The 26446-nt window shown below is 40.3% G+C and overlaps 1 protein-coding gene across 2 annotated transcripts in view; it reads right to left on the bottom strand.

The window, feature by feature from the left end:
• Positions 1-26446, bottom strand: part of MYOM2 (myomesin 2) — a 241805-nt gene that overhangs the window by 10835 nt on the left and 204524 nt on the right. For both annotated transcript variants that reach the window (XM_073626642.1, XM_073626643.1), the window contains 4 exons: positions 20545-20658; positions 20298-20385; positions 18693-18731; positions 9179-9284 (listed from right to left, as the gene is read on the bottom strand). In XM_073626642.1, coding sequence (XP_073482743.1) covers positions 9179-9284; positions 18693-18731; positions 20298-20385; positions 20545-20658 — 347 coding nt within the window. The remainder of the gene's footprint in view (positions 1-9178; positions 9285-18692; positions 18732-20297; positions 20386-20544; positions 20659-26446) is intronic.

The following is a 26446-nucleotide window of genomic DNA, read 5'->3' as shown; positions in this document are numbered from 1 at the left end:
GAACGTTAAGAACGCAGTGATGTACAACACGTACGACGAGCCGAGAAAAATTAAGTTCAATAGCCAGTGCAGCTCTTCTGCTTGATTCCGAGCATGCATGGAATTTTGTGCATCGGAATTGTGTACACACGATCGGAATTTCCGACAACGGATTTTGTTGTGGGAAAATTTGAGATCCAGATCTCAAATTTTGTTTGTCGGAAATCCCGACGGAAAATGTCAGATGGAGCCTACACACGGTCGGGATTTCCGACAACAAGCTCCCATCGAACATCCTATCGTGTGTACAGGGCATAAGAGCGGCATGGATGTGGAATTCCCTTCCACAAGCGGTGGTTTCAGCGGGGGGCATCTATAGTTTTAAGAAACTATTAGATAAGCACCTGAACGACCGCAAAATACAGGGATATATCATGTAATACTGACTTATAATCACACACATAGGTTGGACTTGATGGACTTGTGTCTTTTTTTGACCTCACCTACTATGTAACTATGTAAGTCTAAAGGTAACAAAGATGGCATGCCAACGCATACTTCCCAACTTTTTGGAATGGGAATGAGGGACACCTACTAGCAAAAATATGTAGGCAAAGGGCACACCCCCTGCCACGCCCCCTTAAAGGAGAATTATACAAAAAAGTGATTATTTAAACCCACAAGTGGCTTTTTTACCATTACCATTCCTTTATACTGGTTTTTGAAATTTACAAATGCAGTAGTTTAGAAATTGGATGAAAGGTTTAGCACTGGGAAACACTTTTTGAAAGATAAAAAGTGCATTTTATATACAACTATATAGATCAGACCAAAATGAGGCACAAATTAGGAGGAAAGAGGAACAGAGGGACTTTGTTTCAAATCAGGGACAGTACCTCAAAATCAGGGACAGTTGGGAGCTATGCCAATGTCTTTCAAGACCAATAAGGAAGATTCACCTTCACTGAATATTTAGTGAATGTCCCATTCCCTGGTTCATAAATACATCCCTTATTGGTTAATAGGGTTAAATCAACAATTGGCTCTTGAAATGAAAAAGCATGCTACTGTGGATTTTCAACAGAGCCTCAGATAGCAGAAAAAACCCAACAGAGGTTTTACTCCTTCCCCACGGTATCCAAAATCATAAAAAAAGAAAGACATTTAGCTGTGCATACATTTTAAAAACTGTAGATCCCTTTAAACACATTTTATAATATAGATTCTGAGTTTTCAGTAACAAAATCATAAGGTGTTTTACGATAGAATTGTATATGCTTTTTTAAAATATATATATAATAAAGTCAACAATACATACTTAAAAATTAATGCAGTCCTGACATTTGCACAATAACGTTGCTATATTGGTTGCAAATGTACAACAATTAGATTCTGAAATCCAGTGTAGATACACTTTTTTAAATTCAATTTATGTATAGCAAAAGTAATTTTATAGGTTAGAAATAGTTCCCAAGTGTTGTACATGCATCTTTTAAGTATTAAATATCATTGTATGCAATTACAGTTAATTCCCACTACAATTTAGAAGGTCTGTTATTTACTTCATAAAATATGTGCTCTAATTATTTAATATGAAGCTGACTTTTTCCATCACAGTCAAGTTAAATCCTGAATGTGTCTATAATTTCATTTGGAATATGTATGTGTCCTTAGGCTTGTCATCACTAATTTAGAGAAGTGGCTCTAAATGTTCTTGTTTTCCCCACTGACCACAGATATCAATATCGCCAACAGTGCTTGTGTTTTCCCTGAGCAAAACATGAAAGCACACGGAAAGAGAAGATAATTCATCATATGAGTAAATAAGCTACTGCCTATAAGCAAGAAATACATTTTATAATGTAAAGGACAGAAAGCTGAAGTTCAGATTTTGTGACCCTTCAGGGCATACTACTGGGATTAGTCAGGTCCAAAATCTGACATTCCAGACTACACTTGCATAGCCACCTGCTTTAGCAATATGGTATTGGCAAGAATTATTAAAATATAGTGATTGTACTTTAGTTATTCAAGCAATCTAAACAACAGCTGAAGGGACTTTGGATGAGGTGCAGGTTTACCACTATCATAGGTTCAAGGTAAATCCTGAGGAATCAAAATCGATGGTCTTAGAAAATGTATGTGCTGGTTCAACCTGCATATTTTTTTTTACCAAAATGCACTGCATGACATTTGAACTATGACTATCAAAATAGCAAATATGGGGACTTGTGGTTAAGCCAACCCCCCTACTACTGTATAAAAAGGAAGGGCACATAAGAGCCATCATGTCTGCGTATTGGAAACTGTTGTAGGGGAAGCTGACAAACAGCATAATGAGAGAATACGGTCATTTTGGAGATTTTTTGAAGGTCTTTGACGTATTTTTGCATGGCAAATGCCCCCTCACCCACCCCTGCTATCATTGCCTGGAAGTCAGCTTTGCTAAGGAGGTGTTTGAGCAGAGCATGGAATTCCTCCAGTGCATCAGTCGGGTGCCTAGGGCTCTTTGATGCAATAGATTCAGAATAATCTAAATTAACAGTCTGGTATGTTATGGGGCCCCCAATGTGAGATTTGAGAGTCACTGAAGTCAAGTCAAGCTTTATTGTCATTCTACTACACATGAGGACATATGGTAGAACAAAATGTATCTGACAGGACCATGGTGCTACATACTAATTGAACATAATTATAAATATACAAAGAATAGAACACAGCAAAGAACTTATAATAAAAAATAAAAATTATAAACCTATACACATCTGGGAACTATGTAACTGTACATATACTGTGTATTTCTAAGAGTCTTTGTAGCAGCAAATGTTTATAAAATTGTCTAGTGTATATTCAAGAGTAAAAAGGAGGGGAAGTGAGACATTCCAGGTCACAATATATAGGTTGTAGAAGTGGTTTCAAAGAGAATTGGAGTTGAGGGCTCTCACAGCCTGGGTGAAAAAACTGTTGAGCAGTCTGACAGTCCGGGTTTTGATACTCCGGTACCTTCTAACTGATGGCAAGAGCTTGAAGAGACTGTGGGAGGGATGGGTAGGATCCTGCACGATAGTAATAGCTTTGCTGGAGCATAGTGTATGCAAAATGTCCAGGATGGAGGGGAGAGAGACACCAATAATTTTTTCAGCCATCTTTACTAGCCGCTGCAGGGTCTTGCGGTCAGCAGAACTGCAGTTCCCAAACCAGACAATGATGCAGCTGGTCAGCATGCTATCAATGATTCCCCTATAGAATGTAGTAAGGATGGGTGGAGGGAGACTGGCTTTTTTAAGACGGCAGACGGCTTTTTTAAGACTGGCTTTTTTAAGACGTGATGTTGGTTGTCCAGGTAAGATCCTCTGAGATGTGCACTCCCAGGAATTTAGTACTGCTGACTCTCTCCACAATCAAGCTGTCAATGGTTGATAGAAGGTAGATGAAGGGAATCTGCTGGGTTGCAGATCTGAGTCACATGCAAAGGATGTAGGGTAAAGGGGTAAGATATTTGTCTAAATCTTCCTGATCACTGGCTTCTCAGTTTTTTTACCTTGTTTTGGGCATGCTGTGGTTAGAATGGGAATTGGGTACTGTATAAATGCTTGTAGTCAGTGATTACGGTGGTATATGGTACGGTGGGCTCCTTACATGCCCCCTTTGTTTTTATTCTGTTTGGATAGGGCCTTTTTTTCTGTTCTCTCATTTGTTTGTGGCACGCTGCTTCATTATTTGAAAGAAAAAATTTAAGTGTGCTTAAACCACCAATGGGCAATTTTACACTGCTGTATCCCCAGCATTATCTAAATTTTTGTAGTGAACCCCATTCCTTGCTCTTTGTCTCTAATAAAATTGGGCCTAGCCTTGTGCATTAAAAACATCCCACTGCTGACCAATGCTACACTACTTTATCATTTGCTGTATTATAACTTCTGCCTTTTATCTTTGTCTCTAGTACATGTTGGCCTGTTATTCCTGATTAGAATGGTCCTGCAACTGACCAGTTTTACACTGCCATATTATATTTTATTTATTTCTTATTGCTATGTCATCTGTAGTCTCTTAATTCTTGTAATAAAAGACCTCTCTTCTCTCTCACTAGTACACTTCGGCCAAAGCTGTTAGGGTTTGCAAACCCTAATAATGAACTTCTCCTATTTGCTCCCTTTTTGGTCTGTCTAATATACCACTGCCATTTTGTTATATCTGTTTGATAAGTGCAAAAAACTGTTGGTTAGAAATTCAGAGTCTCAAACAGCTGTCCTTGTTCTTATTATGGACTACAGAATGAATAGCCTGTCAGTTGGTTGAGATCTGTACGTGGGTAAATTTGACTAGTTTAGAAAAAGATGCAGAGCAGACAAGACTCAGTCCACAGAGGACTGTTAATAACTGATGGCGCTTGGTCACTTGTACCTACAGGTAAGCTCATAATAAAGCTGACCTGTGGATACAATTAATATCTCATAAATATGCACTGTTTATGAGATATTCACAAGTTCTGCAGCCGGTGAGGTTGTCGGCGCATGTGCACTGTGCTCTGAATTGAGGGCACACTAAATGTGCCATCGACCCAGAGCGATGTGTTATGATCCTGACTCCTGTGCTCAGTGACGTTATTGCGGCTCAGCAAATTAAACGGCTAGAGCCCGCGAACTCTGAAGAAGACCAGGTGAAGGTGGAAGTCCTGGCAGTAGTGACAGTGCACCACTGGAGGAATCTGTTTTACAGGTATGTCTGTCATAATAATTTAGTATGCAGTGCATACTAGCACATTATGACATTAACTTGCAAGAGTGTCAGTAGTTTTTTTTTTTTTTTGAAGACTTCACTACCTCTTTAAGGAGAGCTTAATAGAGATTGGCCAGTAGCAGGACAGTTTTGCATCAGAGAAAACAGAGACAGCCTCAGCAAACCACTGGCCAAAGCGAATGACTATCATTTGATAAGAAAGAATGTGTTACTGCTAAAGCTACATGGATTTTTTTTTTAAACTGAAATTAATAAGATTGAGGTGCAGTTGTTGTATGTAGGCAAAGTTAATTGTACAAGAAAAAAAATACATTTCACAGCCAAATATGCAATGCCAGTGTATGAGGTCACTGAGACTGTGAAAACTGTATGTTTCCCTAACACCACATACTGCTTTTAGGAATCAGCCAAACATGTTTTTTTTTTAAAGATTTGTGTATTTTCAATGTTGTCCTCAAAACGACATGAAAAGTTAGTGCCTTGCTTCCCATGCCTATTTTGAGAGTAGTTTTCCTATTAGCCCTAGAAATGATCAGACTTTGGGTTCAGTTTCCTGAATTTAAAACAGGACTCACAGAACCTTTGGTAAGCAAGAAGCTTCACCCACCACTAGAAGGGACTCCCATTGTTGGTTAGAGGGGAATGTAAGGAATCCCTAAGGCTGTGTCAGGGCTGGGCTCTCAGCCCTTCCTCCTCTGTGTTCAGGTTGCTCAGCTGTTGGTTAATTGCCAGTACTCATTGTTCCACAGTGGAACACCTGTTGATCATCTCCTGCTCGTCAGTCAAGCCCACAGCCAGCTCCTTCTGGCTATTTAAACTGCCTGGTTCATTTCATCAATTGCCTTCGCCTTGGTCAACATATCTAGAGACTCTCTGCTGTGTTCCTGTTGAAGACTTGCCTGGCTGATGTCCCTTCTGGTTCCTGATCCTGTCTGCTGCTTCTGACTATGCTGATCTCTGGCTTCCTGATTTCCTGGCTTGTTCTAACTACCCGATTTGGCTACCGAACCCTGGCTATGTTTTGACTACAATTACCAGTGGTACAATTTTTTCCATTATATTAAAAGGTGCGATTTACTGCATTTTCTGTCTCCGTCAGTTTCATGGTTCGTGACAGGCTGTCCATACTTTACGCAGGTTTCTTTCTTTCAACCCTGGGGTGAAGGAAAGAAAATAGTTTGATTCCCCCATCAACACTGTCAGTTTGTTGATGGGGGAATCCCTCTCGCTGTGCTATTTTATTTTAACAGTGGGAGGTTTCCCAGCTGTGAAAATACAATGATCATTGCTGCCAGCTATAGCCAGTGGCATCGATTGTACAAAGAAAAACCCCAACAGGCCAGTTGTATTGAAGTCAATCTAGCCTGTCTATAGATGGATCAAAATTTGGCTGGTTGATGCTGAACAGGTTTAATTTTGGTACGTCTATGACCAGCTAACTGTTGGGGGGTCTACTGATAGCTTTCACATGTATGATGAATTATGATATAATAGATTCTCAAGTTGAGTAATATTTGATTTCTTATATTTCAAAATCTCAAAAGATTTCAAGCTAGATAACAGCTGTTGATAGATAAAAGCTCCAAAACTCTAGGGCTCAGTTTAAACATTGAATGGCCAGATACTCTTACCTGGTCATAAATATGCATGCCATTGCCTGTCAATAATCATTTTTGCTTTGTAATCATGAATACCATGTTTCAATCTTGTTTTCATAAATGTTGCTCCATTAACCTAATACTGATTCTTATTAGGTATACAGAGCTACAGTTTAGTGAAAATCGGTTGAAATATAAATATTAAAAGTACCATCGCTGACTTCTTTTTAAAGATGCATGTCCTGGGGCTGTCATCCATATCTTACTTCACTGTTTCATTGTTCACTGACCCAGAACAAGTTTGTGTATATTTAAGATGTCAGGTTACTAGTTTATTCTATAAGGACTTTCATGTTTATTGGCATTAACTTAAAGGCTAAGTTCACCTTTTTTATTTTTATTTTTTCTAAAATCCAGCTCCCCTATGTTTTTATTAAAGTGGATGTAAACCCACTCTCATCAATTATAAACTACTGCCATAGTGCTAAACTATAAGGATATACATGCCTCCTGCATGTATCCTTACCTTTTAAACATCTCCCCTTTCTCTATTTGGAGCCCCCAAAAATCTGGATTCAGTGGGCGGGTATGTTATCCGTCGCTCGGTGGGCAGAGTTGTGATGTCAGCAGACTCCCCGCCCACCTCTTCACTCCCCTTGGCCAGAGCGTGTACAGGAGAGGCAGAGCACATTCTGGGTAAAAGCAGAGCGTGCTCACGGCCCCCTGTCACTTCTGAACACATGGATTTCCAGTGACAGTCGGGGATGATCGGGGACAGCTTTAAGCACCGATCTCCCTGCGTGGCTTTTCATCATCTGCTTCTACTCTCCCTCCCACGGCTTTCACCTGAAAAGCCATGCAGGGAGATCGGTGTTCACAGCTGTCCCTCACTGCACCAATCATCCCTGACTGTCCTCTGTGTCTTCCTCCTCCTCCAGCGCCTGTGTTCTCCTCCACCCCCTCTGTGTCCTCCTCATCTGCCCGCTGTGTCTTCCACATCCACCCCCCCTTGTCCCCCGCAGCTGGCTTCCCTCCTCTCCTGCGGGTCAGAGGGGTGGGGGAATCTATCAGGATGGGGAACGGAGAAAGGGGCCAGAATGTCATATACCAGCCCCTTTCTTTTCTGAATGGGACACAGTGAGCATTAATTACTGATCGCTCCTGTGTCCTGTGATAGCTGAGCAGAGTAACCTGTGTGTTACTCTGCTTCAGTTTATGAATAGAGAGGAGCCTCTGTCTCCTCTTCATTCATCTTCAATGCAGAGAAAAGGACTGGAGAATTTGTGTCCTCTGTCCCTTTCTCTGTCTCAAATGGGAGATCTCAGGGGTCTCAGTTTAGACCCCTGACATGTCACCAAAGCCCGCAACAGGGCTGATAAAAAAAATACATAAATATTACAAAATAAAATTGTAAATAAAAAACTACTGACACTACAACTGCCCCCCCATACCGACACGGTCCAGAGCCCCAAGCCCCCCACCCCCAAAAAGGATTGTGAAAAAAAATTAAGAACAAATTAACTTGTAAAAAGAAAATACATAAAGATAAAAAACTACTAACATTGTCCACTGTCCTACTGACACTGACCAGGAACATCCAATCCTGGCAGAGCAGAAGAAGAAAGGAGTGGGGGTGGGAATTAAAAAATACTGCATGTCTCTTAGGCTAGTGCATGAGATATGTAAATCACCTGTCACTCACAGCAAGTGGGAGTATTTGACAAAGTTTTTCTCTGTTTGTCAAGATTTATCTCACTGAACAATAAGAGAGGATTGCTCAGAGATGGATTAACTCTGTGTGGCAAAAATGGGCTCAAATGATAGGAAATCTTATACTCTACAGTATGATAAAAAAAATTGGGGTTTACATCCACTTTAATTGTTACACCAAACAAAGAAGAAAACACATTTTGCCACATGAAAAAACAGGTGACAAATGCAGTAACAAATTTACAAAAATGTCCTATGAGCTACTTTGCCAGGTGGAGCGCAGCCCATTGAAATCTACTGGCTGCCCTACCTGTGACACTAGAAAAAACAAGCCAAAAAACATGCACTCCCACAGCTCTATGTGTGAAAGGGGCCCGGAAGTGAAATTGATGCATTTACAGAAGAACAACGAGGTTCCATTCACATCTGTGTGTTTCCAAATGCATGGCAAACTGCACAGAAAATGTGCACTTTGCCTTGCGTTTTATAAATGCTGCAAATATGCATTGTGTTTGTGTTGTCATCACATGGTAAAGGCTCCCCAAGTGTGGCAAACACTCTTAAAACTGCAGTAACGCACCATGTGCCACTCCAAAAATAGTTCTGCAGCTTCTCTGGGGTGATTGTTGCGCATAGGGCAGTCTATTTAACTGAATGTGCTGCCCTATGCATGATGAGTGTGGAATAGAGGACACACCTGAACACCTGGACACATCCATTCAATTTGTAGCAAATCAGGCAGGCCCTTGTACTACATAGCTGATGGGAGATCTAAAGGAGATTGTACAATCATATTGTATTGGTGGTATTGTAATGAGGGAGGTGTGGAAAAGAGTGGTGAATACACCCTATGATACCCTCTTCTGTGATGCAACAAGGAAGTGATGGCTTCTGGGGGATGACCTATCAGGAAGTGAATGCTGATACAAGCTACAGGAAGTGATGGAATCTGAAAATCCACTCAAAGATACAAAAAGGCTGACTTGTTTCATTTACTATGATGATATGAAGGCACGTAACATTTTCCTAGCAGCCAGTTAGATTTCTGCTTATTTATTTCAAAGAAAAATAAATGTAGTCAGACTACTATGAGTTAAGACAATCTAGAGCTTGTTCAACATGATAAGGAACAATGTTAATAGACTCCATACCTCTGGTACCAGGACACTTTCATGTCTTCTGAGAAGTATTTCATGAAACAATGGAATCTAATTCCTTCTGGTGTGCAGTGGATTTTCAGCTCAGAAGCAGATGATCCTAAAAAAAGGAATAAGAAACACTACATGATATCATGTCCTTTTATCCTTGCTTAGAAATATTGTTTGGGAAGGCAGAAAAGCACAGTAGTTCTCTGGTAGATTTAGCAAGAAGAGCTATTTTCGTCAATGCACAGATGTATCCTTTGTAAGCTTCAGTTATATTTGAAATAGTTTGAATAACTGACTTTGATGCATTTTTAGGACAGTCTTCCTTCAAGGATGCAGACAGCTAGAATAAGACATTATAGTTCTCGGGTCTTTCAGGATATTATTCTTTCAAAACCACTTTGTCTTTACATTGCCTTCTTAACAATGATCTTTCAAACACAACATGCCTTGGTGTGTATTTTTCTCTATAAAATGATAAACACTCAGTAATTTCAGTAATTATCTTTATAATAGACTTTATCTTCCGAGAGCCATAACAAGATATTTCAACGTGTCTGTTTTTCCTAGCATTAGGAGATTATTAACATTATATATCACTATAAAATAAAAATATGTAGTTTAATTGGGTTTAGGCAATGTAAATCACTTCTGCTACCTTACGCTCTCAGTGTTAACATAATGGTCATTCTGTGTTTTTAGTTACTTTAAATATGATTAAGAATGACGATATAATACACAATTGTCAAAAGTCAGTCCGTAAACATGCTTTAGCATATGCTTATTGGAAATATGTAAAATGCAGGTTCAACAAGAAAAATTAAGTGTATATTGCATGTTATCATAGAAACATTGCAGATCTGTATCCGTATGGCTGGGGTGTGCAGCTTATGGGCTGGTTTCCTAATGGGGTCTCAGAGTCGTCGGATTTTCTGCAGTCCCATTGATATTTGATGCATTAGCAACTGTTTTGGGCTATATCTTATTTTAGCTTCAAGAACAGTAGCAATCTAACACCTCCATCCTACTGTATAAATATAGTGCTTCTGGCATAAAAAAACAGGTGATCAGAGAACTGTCAACTGTCCTTTTGTTCAAGTCACTGACAGCTAACTTCTGACAGAGTGCTTTCAAGTGCACCTGTGCCAAGACCATGGACATTATTTTATTTATGTATTTATAATATGTGAAAAAGAACATTAAGACAATCCATTTCTGATCTCTTTGGATGCATGTAATGTGAAATAATTCATTCTTAAATATTCTCAAATCCCTCAATGTAGACTCCAAAGTCTAATTCTAGTCAGTTTCTAACAACATCTGCTATGTTTTTACATTGGAAGGTTGACATGCTACCAAGATTCTGCTTAAATATAAAGTAAAATGCAAAAAGGGTTGTGATTTCAGGGCCTTTGTTGTGAAGTTTCATGATAAATTTATCCACAATGCCTGTATTTTCAAAGTGATCAAAGGCTTGTTTTAAAGATATATAAAGACTTTAATATGCATAGCCTAAGAACAAGTTCACTTTTAAATTAATACAGCTTTAAATAGACCCGTATATGCTGACAATTAAGAATAGTGATAAGGAGATCAGTTTGTTCAAACTAGGATCCATAGCAAATCGGATTGGAGATTCATAACTGGTAAATGGCTTATTTGGACCACTTCATGTGTGTGTGAAATGTCTACGGGTAACCCACATGCCATAATGAATATTGGATTTCTATAAATCACATAGATCCTTGTAGGGTGATTATCAGTATCTACTCCTCCAAATCAGTGACAGGGAGTTTGTGATATTTTGACATGACTAAATAAAATATAAGCCATAGCTAAACCATTCACCATAGCCAAACCTAACTCAATGCTTATCCTAACAGTGTTCTTCTATTGCATCAGGCAGGACTATAGAATGTATCTTGAGAAACTATTTTACTCTTATGGTAAAGTAGCAATATTTAATATGTAGCCAGATACAATCATATGGGACTACTTTCTAAAAAGTAATGTAAAGAAAATAGAAACAAGAGTGTAGCTGCCTCTAATGAGCCATAAGGTGTCATCTTTCAAAAGAAAATAGAAATCCTATTGGATGTTGTTGATATATCATTATTTTAAATCCATGCTATTTATGGCTGAAATAGTTCCTACATTTCTCTATGATGTATTTTTGAAGCACTCAGCATCTCAATAGACAATTTTGTTGACAATTTACGTGTGCTTACTCTGCCTTCCCAGCCTGCACATGTGTATATCTCCTTGAAAAACTGAACATAAAAATACACATTAGTCAGCAAGACTTTCATAATACAGATGCACTAAAGAGCATTAGCATATTCATTTTTAGACCCAGTAAAAGAAAATTTAAAATGAGGTAAAACACTTTAAAATTCATTTTGAGCAAGAGCTTTGCAATTACTCAGGGGAGGCTGAGAATGGAAGGAAGAAAATTAAAAAGATAAGATACAGTTTATATTCAAGTGTCTACGGAACCGGTATTGCAATAAAGGTTTGTCTTCTACAATTGCTAACAGACTGAAGGGTATTAAGGCTTTTTAAAATCTATTATGCAATATCAAAGTCAAATGTGGATCATGACTTACAAAATGTCATATGTTGCACAATATACAACATAGAATACAAATCCAGAGGCGGCAAAACCAGCTGTCTCTTACATTCTAACAGAAAATAACCAAATACATGCAGTCATTTCAAAACTATGGCTTCCATTTGTGTGTGTTCTTACTGCTATAAAGCTAAAAAAACAGACATCCAATTAGCTAAGACTAGCCACTTATCATTTCAATGTTCTCTTGCCTTGTAGTAGCCTTTTGACTTTTATGTGAGGCTCCAAATGTTAGTTTGTTATAGTTCTAATAGCTAGACAATTTACCACAAAAAAAAAGATATTTATTGTGAGATTGCACTGGAATCAAGCACTCATTTAGTCAGGTTTGGACTGCAGCTTATGATAGCCCATAAAAAAAGTTACTCATTTAGTAGATTACACTTCAAGCCTATGGTGGGTCTTCCAATTAAAGAGGTTTAACGCTTTATGACAGGGATCTTCAAACTACGGCCCTCCAGCTGTTGTTGAACTACACATCCCATGAGGTATTGTAAAACTCTGACATTTACAGACATGACTAGGCATGATGGGAATTGTAGTTCCTGAACAACTGGAGGGCCGTAGTTTGAAGACCCCTGCTTTATGGTAATGATTCCTTACCAGAATTTACCAGTAGGTGGCAAATAAACAAATATATTAAATAGTGCCGCACAGTGCTCTATAAAACAAAACAATCAATAAACCTATATTATGCCACACATCATTTTACCAATAGAAAAGCAAAAATTAAAAGCAACTGTGTATGTCCATAATAATTGTCACTAAAAGTTCTTCAATTATCAATGTAAGTGTCTGTTATAATTATCTTCCCCTTGTGCCATAAACACTTTAATTTTCTGCCACAACTTGTGAATCACTGTAATAGTTCTTCCACCATGTGTTGTGCAAAACCCATCACCAACATTGCAATACTCTCACCTTGTGATATGACCCAATAAAAATCAGATCCTGTGCGCTTTCCCTTTAAAAAGGCTGTTATATGTCAGAAATGTTATTCTCCTCTGCTCAATATGGATGTACTTCAATCTACCTCCATATTTAGGAATGCTTCAATAGTTATATATAGGAGGTGGAAAAAAATGGAATTGCGCTAAGGGGGGGGGGGGGACCAGTGACCATGCATATGATCATCAATCCACCTTGTTAGTGAATAAGTGAATAAATATATATATATATATAAAACATATAAAAATATATAGTGAAATACAAATGTGAAGGTTAATAGTCCATCAAGTATGCATTACTCGTATGTAACGGTGAACAATGAAAAGTCCATATGTAAACAATATAGATGAATCACCCAAGTGATTAAAAAATCAATTTAAACTAAAATCTTGCTGTATGAAGGCAAAGTGCTTGATCCACCACCATATATAAAGACTGCCCGCTTACCAGAAACTCATGACCCCCCCACTACAGAGGGTCAGAGTAAGCTGTTTTAAATGATAATCCGGGTCACCACCAAAGGACCGAAAACTTGGCACTGGGATGGGACATCAAGGGCCTTGGTGTCGTGATGGAGATGTTCACACTTACAGGAATTGGGACATCAAGCTCTCAACAGAGTGGATGTAATGTAAAATAGAAATATAGTGGGGCCCCTGGATGACGTAACTCTATTACGAAACGCTGCGTAGGGCGGAGTGACGTGTTTGCGTCACCTCCCACCGCTGCTGTGATACCAGTACCAGTAGGACGGGTTGTCTGTGAGCTTGCTCCAGACTTTTTCTAGGCGCTTACAAATTGATTACCAGCATGTGAGTGTTTTCTTTTTTGATTTTATAATAAAGTTAAACGATTTTACACTATTGGAGCTTTTCTATTTTACATTACATCCACTCTGTTGAGAGCTTGATGTCCCAATTCCTGTAAGTGTGAACACCTCCATCACGACACCAAGGCCCTTGATGTCACATCCCAGTGCCAAGTTTTCGGTCCTTCGGTGGTGACCCGGATTATCATTTAAAACAGCTTACTCTGACCCTCTGTAGTGGGGTGTCATGAGTTTCTGGTAAGCGGACAGTCTTTATATATGGTGGTGGATCAAGCACTTTTTAGTTTAAATTGATTTTTTAATCACTTTGGTGATTCATCCATATTGCTTACATATGGACTTTTCATTTTTCACCGTTACATACGAGTAATGCATACTTGATGGACTATTAACCTGTTATACATTCAGTTCACATTTGTATTTCACTATATATTTTTATATGTTTTATATATATATATATATATTTATTCACTTATTCACTAACAAGGTGAATTGATGATCATATGCATGGTCACTGGTCCCCCCCCCCCTTAGCGCGATTCCATTTTTTTCCAATTTGATTTTACTGTGTTTGTGTTGCATAGAGGAATTTGCAGCTTTTTATTTTACACTGTTTATACACTTCCCCTATGCGCAGTTTCTTTCTTTTCCTTTTTTTTATATATAGGAGGAGGCCCAGCACTATTTTTCCATGTTCCTCAACTGTCACTGAACCAGCATCCCAGTCCAAAAAGTAGATGGTGACCCTGGATGATGCCTGAACAAACATGGTACCATATTTCTTCAAACAACAAGAAGCACTCACATGAGTGTAGACGGGTAGGCCGCACACCCCATACAGTGCATGAAAAGAACAAGAAAAAAACCCCTATCGGGGCTTTTAAGCAGCCAATAAAATACAATATGGGTGGTTGAAAAAATTGGGTTTTATTGGTACAAAAAGTATATATATAAATAACGTTAAAAGAGAAAATTCATTGAAATGAATACAATAACTTGAAATACAGTACTCTCTGAAAACATGTGGTGTGGCTGTTTCAAGATGCACAATAAGGGGGCACTTGAAGAAAGGTGAGCTGCATGGTTGAGTCGCCAAACGAAAGCCATTACTACGCAAATGCCACAAAGTATCCCACTTACAATACGCCGAACAGCACAGAGACAAGCCTCACACCTTCTGGCACAAAGTCATTTGGAGTGATGAGACCAAAATTTTGCTTTTTGGCCACAACCATAAACACTACATTTAGAGAGGAGTCATCAAGGCATATGATGAAAGTTACACCATTCCCACTGTGAAACACAGAGGTGGATCGCTGATGTTTTGGTGATGTGTGAGCTACAAAGGCACAGGAACTTTAGTCAAAATTGATGGCAAGATGAATGCAGTATGTTATCAAAAAATACTGGAGGAACATTTGCATTCATTAGCCAGGAAGCTGCGCATGGGACATACTTGGAAACTCCAACATGACAATGATCCAAAACACAAGGCCAAGTCGACCTGTCATTGGCTACAGCAGAATAAAGTGAAGGTTCTGGAGTGGCAATCTCAGTCTCCCGACCTCAATATCATTGAGCCACTCTGAGGAGATCTCAAATGTGCAGTTCATGCAAGGCAGCCCAAGAATTTACAGGAACTGGAGGCTTTTTGCCAAGAGGAATGGGCATCTTTACCATCTGAGAAGATAAAGAGCCTCATCCACAAATACCACAAAAGACCTTAAGCTGTCATTGATGTTAAAGGGGGCAATACACGGTATTAAGATCTGGGGTATGTAAACTTTTGATCAGGGTCATTTGGGTAGTTTCTGTTGTGATTATGATTTAAAAAGAGTAAACACTGTTGACTGATAATAAATGGCTTTTCTCTAAAAAATGGCCAATAAATCATAAATTCTGCCAGGGTATGTAAACTTATGAAACTTATGAGTACAACTGTATATATATATATATATATATATATATATATATATATATATATATATATATATATATATATACACTGGGGATGGAAAGTATTCAGACCCCCTTACATTTTTCACTCTTTGTTATATTGCAGCCATTTGCTAAAATCATTTAAGTTCAAATTTTCCTCATTAATGTACACACAGCACCCCATATTGACAGAAAAACACAGAATTGTTGATATTTTTGCAGATTTATTAAAAAAAGAAAAACTGAAATATCACAATGTCCTAAGTATTCAGACCCTTTGCTGTGACACTCATATATTTAACTCAGGTGCTGTCCATTTCTTCAGATCATCCTTTAGATGGTTCTACACCTTCATTTGAGTCCAGCTGTGTTTGATTATACTGATTGGACTTGATTAGGAAAGCCACACACCTGTCTATATAAGACCTTATAGCTCACAGTGCATGTCAGAGCAAATGAGACTCATGAGGTCAAAGGAACTGCCTAAAGAGCTCAGAGACAGAATTGTGGCAAGGCACAGATCTGGCCAAGGTTACAAAAATTTCTGCTGCACTTAAGGTTCCTAAGAGCACAGTGGCCTCCATAATCCTTAAATGGAAGACGTTTGGGACGACCAGAACCCTTCCTAGAGCTGGCCGTCCGGCCAAACTGAGCTATCAGGGGAGAAGGGCCTTGGTGAGAGAGGTAAAGAAGAACCCAAAGATCACTGTGGCTGAGCTCCAGAGATGCAGTCGGGAGATGGGAGAAAGTTGTACAAAGTCAACCATCACTGCAGTCCTCCACCAGTCGGGGCTTCATGGCAGAGTGGCCCAGTGCAAGACACATGAAAGCCCGCATGGAGTTTGCTAAAAAAACACCTGAAGGACTCCAAGATGGTGAGAAATAAGATTCTCTGCTCTGATGAGACCAAGATAGAACTTTTTGGCCTTAATTCTAAGCGGCACTGCTCATCACCTGTCCAATACAGTCCCAACAGTGAAGCATGGTGGTGGCAGCATCATGCTGTGGGGGTGTTTTTCAGCTGCAGGGACAGGACGACTGGTTGCAATTGAGGGAAAGATGAATGTGGCCAAGTACAGGGATATCCTGGACAAAAACCTTCTCCAGAGTGCTCATGACCTCAGACTGGGCTGAAGGTTTACCTTCCAACCAGACAATGACCCTAAGCACACAGCTAAAATAACGAAGGCGTGGCTTCACAACAACTCTGTGACTGTTCTTGAATGGCCCAGCCAGAGCCCTGACTTAAACCCAATTGAGCATCTCTGGAGAGACCTAAAAATGGCTGTCCACCAACGTTTACCATCCAACCTGACAGAACTGGAGAGGATCTGCAAGGAGGAATAGCAGAGGATCCCCAAATCCAGGTGTGAAAAACTTGTTGCATCTTTCCCCAAAAGACTCATGGCTGTATTAGATCAAAAGGGTGCTTCTACTAAATACTGAGCAAAGGGTCTGAATACTTAGGACCATGTGATATTTCAGTTTTTCTTTTTTGATAAATCTGGAAAAATGTCAACAATTCTCTGTTTTTTGTCAATATGGGGTGCTGTGTGTACATTAATGAGGAAAAAAAAATGAACTTAAATGATTTTAGCAAATGGCTGCAATATAACAAAGAGTGAAAAATTTAAGGGAGTCTGAATACTTTCCATCCCCACTGTATGTATATATATATATATATATATATATATATATATATATATATGGTATAATCAGGAAGCAGGTACTGAGGCCTGATTGACCAGGACTCCCAATCGTGTCTCAGGACACACTGGCCAATCGTGTCTCAGGACACACTTCCTTTTCAGCCTGGAGGAGAAGTAATGGCCCAGCTCCTCATTCCCCCTGCCTCCTATGTTAAGGTTAGTCTAGCAGCCTTCCCGTCTGCCATCCATCTCTCGCTGGGGGGGGGGGGGGTTGCTTGCGGCGATCACTGCCTTCCTGTCCATCTCCCTGGGGGGTGGAGGGAGTTAGTTTGCCGCCCCCCCCTAAATATTTAGCACCAGCGGCCACTGTCATAGTGTATATTCAATAAAAAAGACTTTACAATTTAATTTCTTTAGCTCATAACAGTAATAGACAAATCAGTATGATGACCAGATGAATCAGTGAATTGCAAACCATTCTATCCAACCAAATTTACACATATAGATTTGTCCAGGTTCAAGGTATCAAACAACAATACATCTTGACTGCTTGAATTTCTAAATGTCATAGTCCTCCACAATAAGACAAATACTTAAGAGAATCCAAAAGTTCTGAATTATGAACTTTCCTGTTTTGATCATCCTTACTAATTAACTTCATTGAAAAAGCCAAGGGATGTGTGAGGTCTAGGACCTTCTGGGGTGCAAAATCTCGTGCAGCTCTGCATACAAACCAATCAGCTTCCAGATTTTTTTTTGTCCAAATTGTCCAAACTAATTTGAACAAGCTGAAGTTAGAAGCTAATTGGCTACCATGCACAGCTGCACCAGATTTTGCACTCTCCAGTTTTAGTAAATCGACCCATCTGTGCTCAGAGAGGCTGCTTGTTAAAAGAGGTGTTGCTATAAATACCTAACTATTCTCTCTTAGCACATCTGACTTCAGGGAAGACATAAAAGATTTTGTTCAGCTCTTGGCTATCAGAATTATGTGAATGATCTAAACTTCTTCTGCTGTTTGTTGGACATTTACCCGTTGTCAATTTTACCAGTTTTCAGCTCACTATTCATCAGGGGGCAGCCTTTATTAAGGGAGCCATCCCTACACAGAGACACAGTGAAGAACAAAGCATAGTATGCTGGTAAGGGAGAAAAGATCAGCTTTAGGAATCATATAGGCAATATTGGTGCCAAGTCATTTGCCCTATGTTTGCCATTTTTGGACACTGCTACCAGAGATCAGGTCCTCTTTAACCGCATCTAATAGACAACTGACTTTAGTAAACATGTGAAAAAACTTTGACTAGTGCCATGAGTACCCCTTATTAACACATGTTTACAAATAAAGAAATTACATAACTGTTTCTATTCTCAAAGGTATTTACTGAGCTATCATTGCATGGACCCTTATCATTCCACCGGTGACCCCTAAAACGGACTGCTTTGCAACTGACTATTGATGTATTTTGCTTGAGTGGCTTTTGCTTAATCATATGTAAATGGAATAAGAAAGAAATATTGCCTTACCACTGACTTTGCTCATTCCAAGAATAATGTCTTCATACACTGGGGAGAGAAAAAGCATTTATAAACACAGAAACTCAAAAGAAAAGATAAATACATAAGAGCCAGAACAATATGGTGCAAACACATCTACAGAAGGGCAATTTCCTTTTTAATCAAGCACATGATGGCATGACATGCAATAAAGTCCCACATTATTCATCATCATTCCGATCTTGTGTATAAAATGCCAGATTAGTTATTTGACTTTGTTTACACAGCAGAATTATAATTGCTGCTCTAAAATGTTTATTCAGGTAAATGTCTATAGAAATATAATTCTTGCTGTAGTGTATGCTTAGTAAAATGTTGCAAATATTGTTGGGATGGAAACTGCATATATAAATGAATTATTTTTATGATATGTACTGTGATGCATAGTAATGTCAAATACTATACTAGCTTTACCATCTTTCGTTATAAAATACAAAGATTGAAATCATTTTATGTACACACAAAATACACATTGGGGTTGATTTACTAAAACTGGAGAGTGCAAAATCTGGTGTAGCTGTGCATGGTAGCCAATCAGCTTCAACATGTTCAATTGAGCTTGGACAAAAAAAAATGGAAGCTGATTGGTTTGCATGCAGAGCTGCACCAGATTTTGCACTCTCCAGTTTAGTTATATAACCCCACTGTGTGTATATGTATGACGGGGTTAAATGAGTAGGATTGCTGAGAATTAATAACTTGAAATTCCTCTTCACAGATATTGTCCTGAAAATTTGATTTTTAAAAACTTTCTGTAGTTTAATGAGAAATTAAATGAACATAGGGCAGCCTATGAGAAGTTAGCTTTTGGAAGATGAGCACAACTATCGTAATTAAATGAATTACAGCCTGTGAAATTTAAAGTGAAATTCTATTATCTTGCCATGCCATGTCATCACACAATGCAAACGTAACAAAGCTATCCTGTTAGGTATCCTATAAAGTAATGGGAGTTATAGGGAGATACTATACAAATTATAGACCAGAAAACCATTTATTATTCTTATCAACAACACCTAAACATTCCCTGCTTACTACTTGCCAGAACTTGTCAAAATATGATGTAGCTACAAAACTAACTCCTGGCTTATTATACATGTTCACATAGGTATCTTTGGTACTAGCAGATCTTTAAATTCTTAAGAAGTAGGGGAAGCATCCTCTCAATAACCATAATTCATAATGTGCTAGGCACAAGCTCCCAACCCATCTCTACAATATATATAGGAGAACCACCAAACAAAACTTATTTAGAGTGGGTGATAACATGTAAAATAACTGTAACAAATCACACTTTTTTAGCTACCAAAAAGTTTTTGTGTTTTTTTTTTTATTTTTATAAGAAAACTATTAATAGAATTACAGTTTACAGACATATAAATCCATGCAGCAGCTTATTGTACATATGCACAGAGACAGCACAATGACCCTTTCTCATACAAATGGGGAAAGCTGAAGACCATTCTTGGTAAGCTTGGGGTACCTGCATTGGGCAGTACACTACCAACATGCCTTATATATATATAAATTTGTTAATTCTTTTCATAAAGAATAAAAGAATAAATACATATTTACTTTTTCCAGATAGTTCAAGAATAGACACATCTTGGCCTCTTTCATCTTTTAGCGTTGCTTTATATTCACCCTGATCTTTCTTTGTCAACTGTAAAGAAATAATTTTTTTTTTTATATTTAAGATCATCATAAAAGGAAACAGACTACTCATCTGTACACCTATAGAAAAAACAGTATTGAGCTGTTTGTAAACAAGCTTATGGCCCAGTATACAAAACACAGTGAGGGTTTGATTTTAAAATACTACCTTAGGAATGCGGAATATGCACACTCCTTGTTGCAGATCAGGAGCATCCAGTGATTCTGTTGGTATCTCATCCTTGTACCATTTAAACACTGTTTCCTTCTTTATATTTGCCACCTGTAAAATAAAAATAAAATTGCATGTATTTCATCTAGACACTGCCATTTCCTCCAACAACCCAAAAACATATGGGTAGATTCACTTGTCTCTCTTCCAGGTACTTCTGTTTTCCTCCAAAAAAATGTACAAGAAAAGTTACTGGTGTCTGATAAAAGTGTACCTAATGTGTGTGTAAGTGTGTTTCTGATTAGATCCTCAAAGAGTTCTTTGCCATGAGGTGCCACGTTGCACTTCCAGTGATAAGTATGAAAGAGTGAGAGTGATAACAAAAAATTTAACACACCTGCTCCCCATTCACCCCTGAGACCTTGTAACACTAACATGACACTGGGGAAAAAAAAAAGGCTAATTGGGCCCAACTTGGACATTTTCACTTAGGGGTGTACTCACCTTTGTTGCCAGTGGTTTAGACATTGAGGCTGGGTTCACACTGGTGCGACACGACAGCCGTCCTACTTTGGATCCGACTTTGCCCTGCGACATGATGCCGGCATGTGTCCGACTTTCAATGAACGGGGATCCGACTTGGATCCCCGCCAATGCCGGCACTGTGTTTGGTATGAATCTTTAGGGGGGAACTCCGCGCCAAATTTTAAATAAAAAACCGGCATGGGTTCCCCCTCCAGAGGCATACCAGGCCCTTGGGTCTGGTATGGACCTTGAGGGGAACCCCCCACGCCGAAAAAACGGCGTGGGGGGTCGCCCCCAATCCATACCAGACCCTTATCCGAGCACGCAGCCCGGCCAGGCAGGAATGGGGGTGGGGACGAGTGAGCGCCCCCCCCTCCTGAACCGTACCAGGCCGCATGCCCTCAACATGGGGGGTGGTGCCTTGGGGGAGGGGGCGCGCTGCGGCCCCCCCACCCCAAAGCACCTTGTCCCCATGTTGATGAGGACAAGGGCCTCTTCCCGACAACCCTGGCCGTTGGTTGTCGGGGTCTGCGGGCGGGGGGCTTATCGGAATCCGGGAGCCCCCTTTAATAAGGGAGCCCCCAGATCCCGGCCCCCCACCCTATGTGAATGAGTATGGGGTACAGCGTACCCCTACCCATTCACCTAGGAAAAAAGTGTCAATTTAAAAAAAAACACTACACAGATTTTTAAAGCATTTTATTAGACAGCTCCGGGGGTCTTCTTCCGACTTCGGGGGTCTCTCCGGTTCTTCTCCACGCTCTCCGGATCTTCTGCCGGGCTCCTCCGCTCTCTTCTGCTCTTTTGCCGCTCTTTTGCTAAAGCGGAGGAGCCTGGTCTTCAATCTTCTGCCTTCTGCCTTCTGCCTTCTGCCCTCTTCTCCTGATGTTGACACGACGCTCTCTGGGGCTAGAATGCTCTCTGTGCGCTCTGCTCTGACTTATATAGGCGGTAACCCCGCCCCCTTATGCCGTCACAGTCCCTGGGCATGCTGGGACTATGACGGCATAAGGGGGCGTGGTCATCGGGTGATGACCACGCCCCCTAAAACGTCACAGTCCCAGCATGCCCAGGGACTGTGACGGCATAAGGGGGCGGGGTCACCGCCTATATAAGTCAGAGCAGAGCGCACAGAGAGCATTCTAGCCCCAGAGAGCGTCGTGTCAACATCAGGAGAAGAGGGCAGAAGGCAGAAGGCAGAAGATTGAAGACCAGGCTCCTCCGCTTTAGCAAAAGAGCGGCAAAAGAGCAGAAGAGAGCGGAGGAGCCCGGCAGAAGATCCGGAGAGCGTGGAGAAGAACCGGAGAGACCCCCGAAGTCGGAAGAAGACCCCCGGAGCTGTCTAATAAAATGCTTTAAAAATCTGTGTAGTGTTTTTTTTTAAATTGACACTTTTTTCCTAGGTGAATGGGTAGGGGTACGCTGTACCCCATACTCATTCACATAGGGTGGGGGGCCGGGATCTGGGGGCTCCCTTATTAAAGGGGGCTCCCGGATTCCGATAAGCCCCCCGCCCGCAGACCCCGACAACCAACGGCCAGGGTTGTCGGGAAGAGGCCCTTGTCCTCATCAACATGGGGACAAGGTGCTTTGGGGTGGGGGGGCCGCAGCGCGCCCCCCTCCCCCAAGGCAACAACCCCCCATGTTGAGGGCATGCGGCCTGGTACAGTTCAGGAGGGGGGGGGGCGCTCGCTCGTCCCCACCCCCATTCCTGTCCGGCCGGGCTGCGTGCTCGGATAAGGGTCTGGTATGGATTGGGGGGACCCCCCACGCCGCTTTTTCGGCGTAGGGGGTTCCCCTCAAGTTCCATACCAGACCCAAGGGCCTGGTATGCTCTTGGAGGGGGAACCCATGCCGGATTTTTATCTAAAATTTGGCGCGGAGTTCCCCCTCAAGATGATCTGAGCACAAGTCGCGTGCCGAAGTCGGATCATGCGAGACGGCAATCCGACTTTGATCCGACTTCAATGATAGTCAATAGGCTGAAGTAGGATCAAAGTCGGACCAAAGTAGTACAGGGAGCATTTCTAAAGTCGGAACGACTTGTGTCGGACCAGTTAGGACGGCTCCCATAGGGAAACATTAAATTTCACACGTCATGCGACATGAGCTCCCAATGTCGGAGCGTTTGTCGGACCAGTGTGAACCCAGCCTAATGGCTTTGTGTTGAGTTATTTTAAGGGGACAGCAAATTGACACTGTTATACAAGCTGTACACTCACTACTTTACATTGTAGCAAAGTGTCATTTCTTCAGTGTTGTCACATGAAAAGATATTATAAAATATTTACAAAAATGTGAGGGGTGTACTCACTTTTGTGAGATACTGTATATATATATATATATATATATATATATATATATATATATATATATATATATATATATATATATATATATCCAAGTGCTTGGCTAAGAATTAAATATATATATAAATAGCCAAGTGCTTGGATAAGAATAGAGAGTGAGTGAAACACTTGCTGCAGCTGCTCTCTATAGTTACTGCCCTGTGGTGCTGAACTGGTTAACGTCTGTTTCCAGCAAGGGGAGAGAGATGCTTAGCAGGAAGTGTTCAACAGACTGTGAGACAACACTACATTATGGGAACTGTAGTCCAGAGAAGAGATTCTACTGTGGAAGTCAAGAGTTTTTGAATTACATTCTCCAGAAAGAGACTGTCAGGGAAAGAGCTGCATTTTCCCAGACTGTATTGGTTACAACCAGAGAGTGCACATCGCTGTCCGGTGTGCATCGCTTGTTGCATATCGGTCACCCAAGCGAAATGAAGAAGGCAGAGTCCTGGTGTTCTGACAAGTTGAACTACCTAGGTGCAGAACTGAAGGAGGACTAATGGCTGTGTGTGACTGAATTGTGAGCTGCAATATTGCTGGGACTGCTTGTTGGTATTGCAGTGATATACCATCTGCTTATAGGCTGACTGAGCCCTTTAGGAGCCGACTATACAGTTATCTAGTAGCTTTATTCACTGCCTACAAGTTTTACTGGGGCTGTACTGATATTCACCACTGGGAAAACTGGGCCCCAACACTAGCTGGCTAAGGAGATTGGACAAAGGACTGCCTTCCCCATAGCTGCTCCACAGAGACATTTGCCAATTGCTTATCCCAAGAGATACCTCTAAGAGGACATTGCACCATATCCTAACCATTCTCCTAGAGTGCACTCTATACCAGTTATAGTATTCTTTTTCTTTCGACAGAAGGTCTATCAATTCCCCCATCATAAGACGGTATAGGAGGATTTAAAGCTGAATCGTACTCAACAAAATGTTGCATAACAACCTCAGGGTCTGTAACCTTGTCCCCCGTTTGAGAGCGTATACATGGTACACTGACCGGAGCCCTCTGATCTGCCACCAGCATTGCCAATTATCTTACCATTTTTGTCACCCTTTCAAAAAGTGATTCAGCTCTAAGAAGCAATGTAGTGTGCACAAGGTTTGTGTCAAACAAAGCACGCTGACAGGGCTAGGGTGTATTAAATGCAAACAATACCCTAGGCAGATAATAATACTAATAAAGTGCTGCGTGCTCCTAAAAAAAAAAAAAAAAAAAAAAAAAAAAAAAAAAAATGAAAAATGTGCCTTAGTCCCAATTAATCAAATGTCCATATGTATGTAAAAGAATATACCACTAATGCAAAGTGTGTAAAATACAACCAGTCTCCCTGGCATAAAAATGCAGTAAAGTGCAAAGTGCTCCTGAACAAATGTGTCTTAATCTCAATGCATCAAATACCATAAAAATAAATAAAAATAAAAAATAAATAAATAAAAAATGTACCCGCAGGTGAATAAACAATAGTGGCAATCAAAACAGAAATTTTGCAAATCAAGCACACAATGGAAAAAATAATAATTTAGAAGATATCCCCAACAAGTGTGCATAAAAATATATAGAAAGGTATGTAAATGTCCAAAGTTCAAAATCCCAAAAAAAAAAAAAAAATGTGTCCTTATAGTGAAAAAACAGTGATCTCAGCTTTAACTGATGTAGTCCCCGTCCTCCACCGCACACCCACTCGTGCTTGCACTCACCGGACTACCTCACCCCTGCAGGGGTAAAGGCATATGTGGAAAAATCCCACGATGGCGAATCCAGGGGGGGGGGGGTTTCCTCCGTTGAAGGGTGTTATGTCCTTAGTAATATCCCCAGTAACGAACATCCATGTAAAGTGAGGAAGAAGGAAACTTCATAGCGTAACTCCACAAAAATTATATGAATTTTATTGATAAAAGTCCATGACAAACGTGCTAAAATGTAAATCGTAAAAACAAATGTAAAAAACGCCGGAGCTGACAGTGCTCCAGAAGCCGGGTCTCAGCTGTTGAGCAGCGTGGTGTGGCGTGCGTTCCACCGCTAACAGCTGTAAACCGGAACAAACACAGAGAAGGTACTGACGTGTGCGTATCACGAGGCCACGCCTTACGCGTTTCGTCATCAAGACGTCATCTGAGGCGCGGCCATCTTGACGTCTTGATGACGAAACGCGTAAGGCGTGGCCTCGTGATACGCACACGTCAGTACCTTCTCTGTGTTTGTTCCGGTTTACAGCTGTGAGCGGTGGAACGCACGCCACACCACGCTGCTCAACAGCTGAGACCCGGCTTCTGGAGCACTGTCAGCTCCGGCGTTTTTTACATTTGTTTTTACGATTTACTTTTTAGCACGTTTGTCATGGACTTTTATCAATAAAATTCATATAATTTTTGTGGAGTTACGCTATGAAGTTTCCTTCTTCCTCACTTTACATGGATGTTCGTTACTGGGGATATTACTAAGGACATAACACCCTTCAACGGAGGAAACCCCCCCCCCCCTGGATTCGCCATCGTGGGATTTTTCCACATATGCCTTTACCCCTGCAGGGGTGAGGTAGTCCGGTGAGTGCAAGCACGAGTGGGTGTGCGGTGGAGGACGGGGACTACATCAGTTAAAGCTGAGATCACTGTTTTTTCACTATAAGGACACATTTTTTTTTTTTTTTTGGGATTTTGAACTTTGGACATTTACATACCTTTCTATATATTTTTATGCACACTTGTTGGGGATATCTTCTAAATTATTATTTTTTCCATTGTGTGCTTGATTTGCAAAATTTCTGTTTTGATTGCCACTATTGTTTATTCACCTGCGGGTACATTTTTTATTTATTTATTTTTTATTTTTATTTATTTTTATGGTATTTGATGCATTGAGATTAAGACACATTTGTTCAGGAGCACTTTGCACTTTACTGCATTTTTATGCCAGGGAGACTGGTTGTATTTTACACACTTTGCATTAGTGGTATATTCTTTTACATACATATGGACATTTGATTAATTGGGACTAAGGCACATTTTTCATTTTTT

This window comes from Aquarana catesbeiana, linkage group LG04 (assembly GCF_042186555.1).
Source record: "Aquarana catesbeiana isolate 2022-GZ linkage group LG04, ASM4218655v1, whole genome shotgun sequence".
NCBI classification, from domain to species: Eukaryota; Metazoa; Chordata; class Amphibia; order Anura; family Ranidae; genus Aquarana; species Aquarana catesbeiana.
This window is presented reverse-complemented; position numbering and strand designations above follow the sequence as displayed.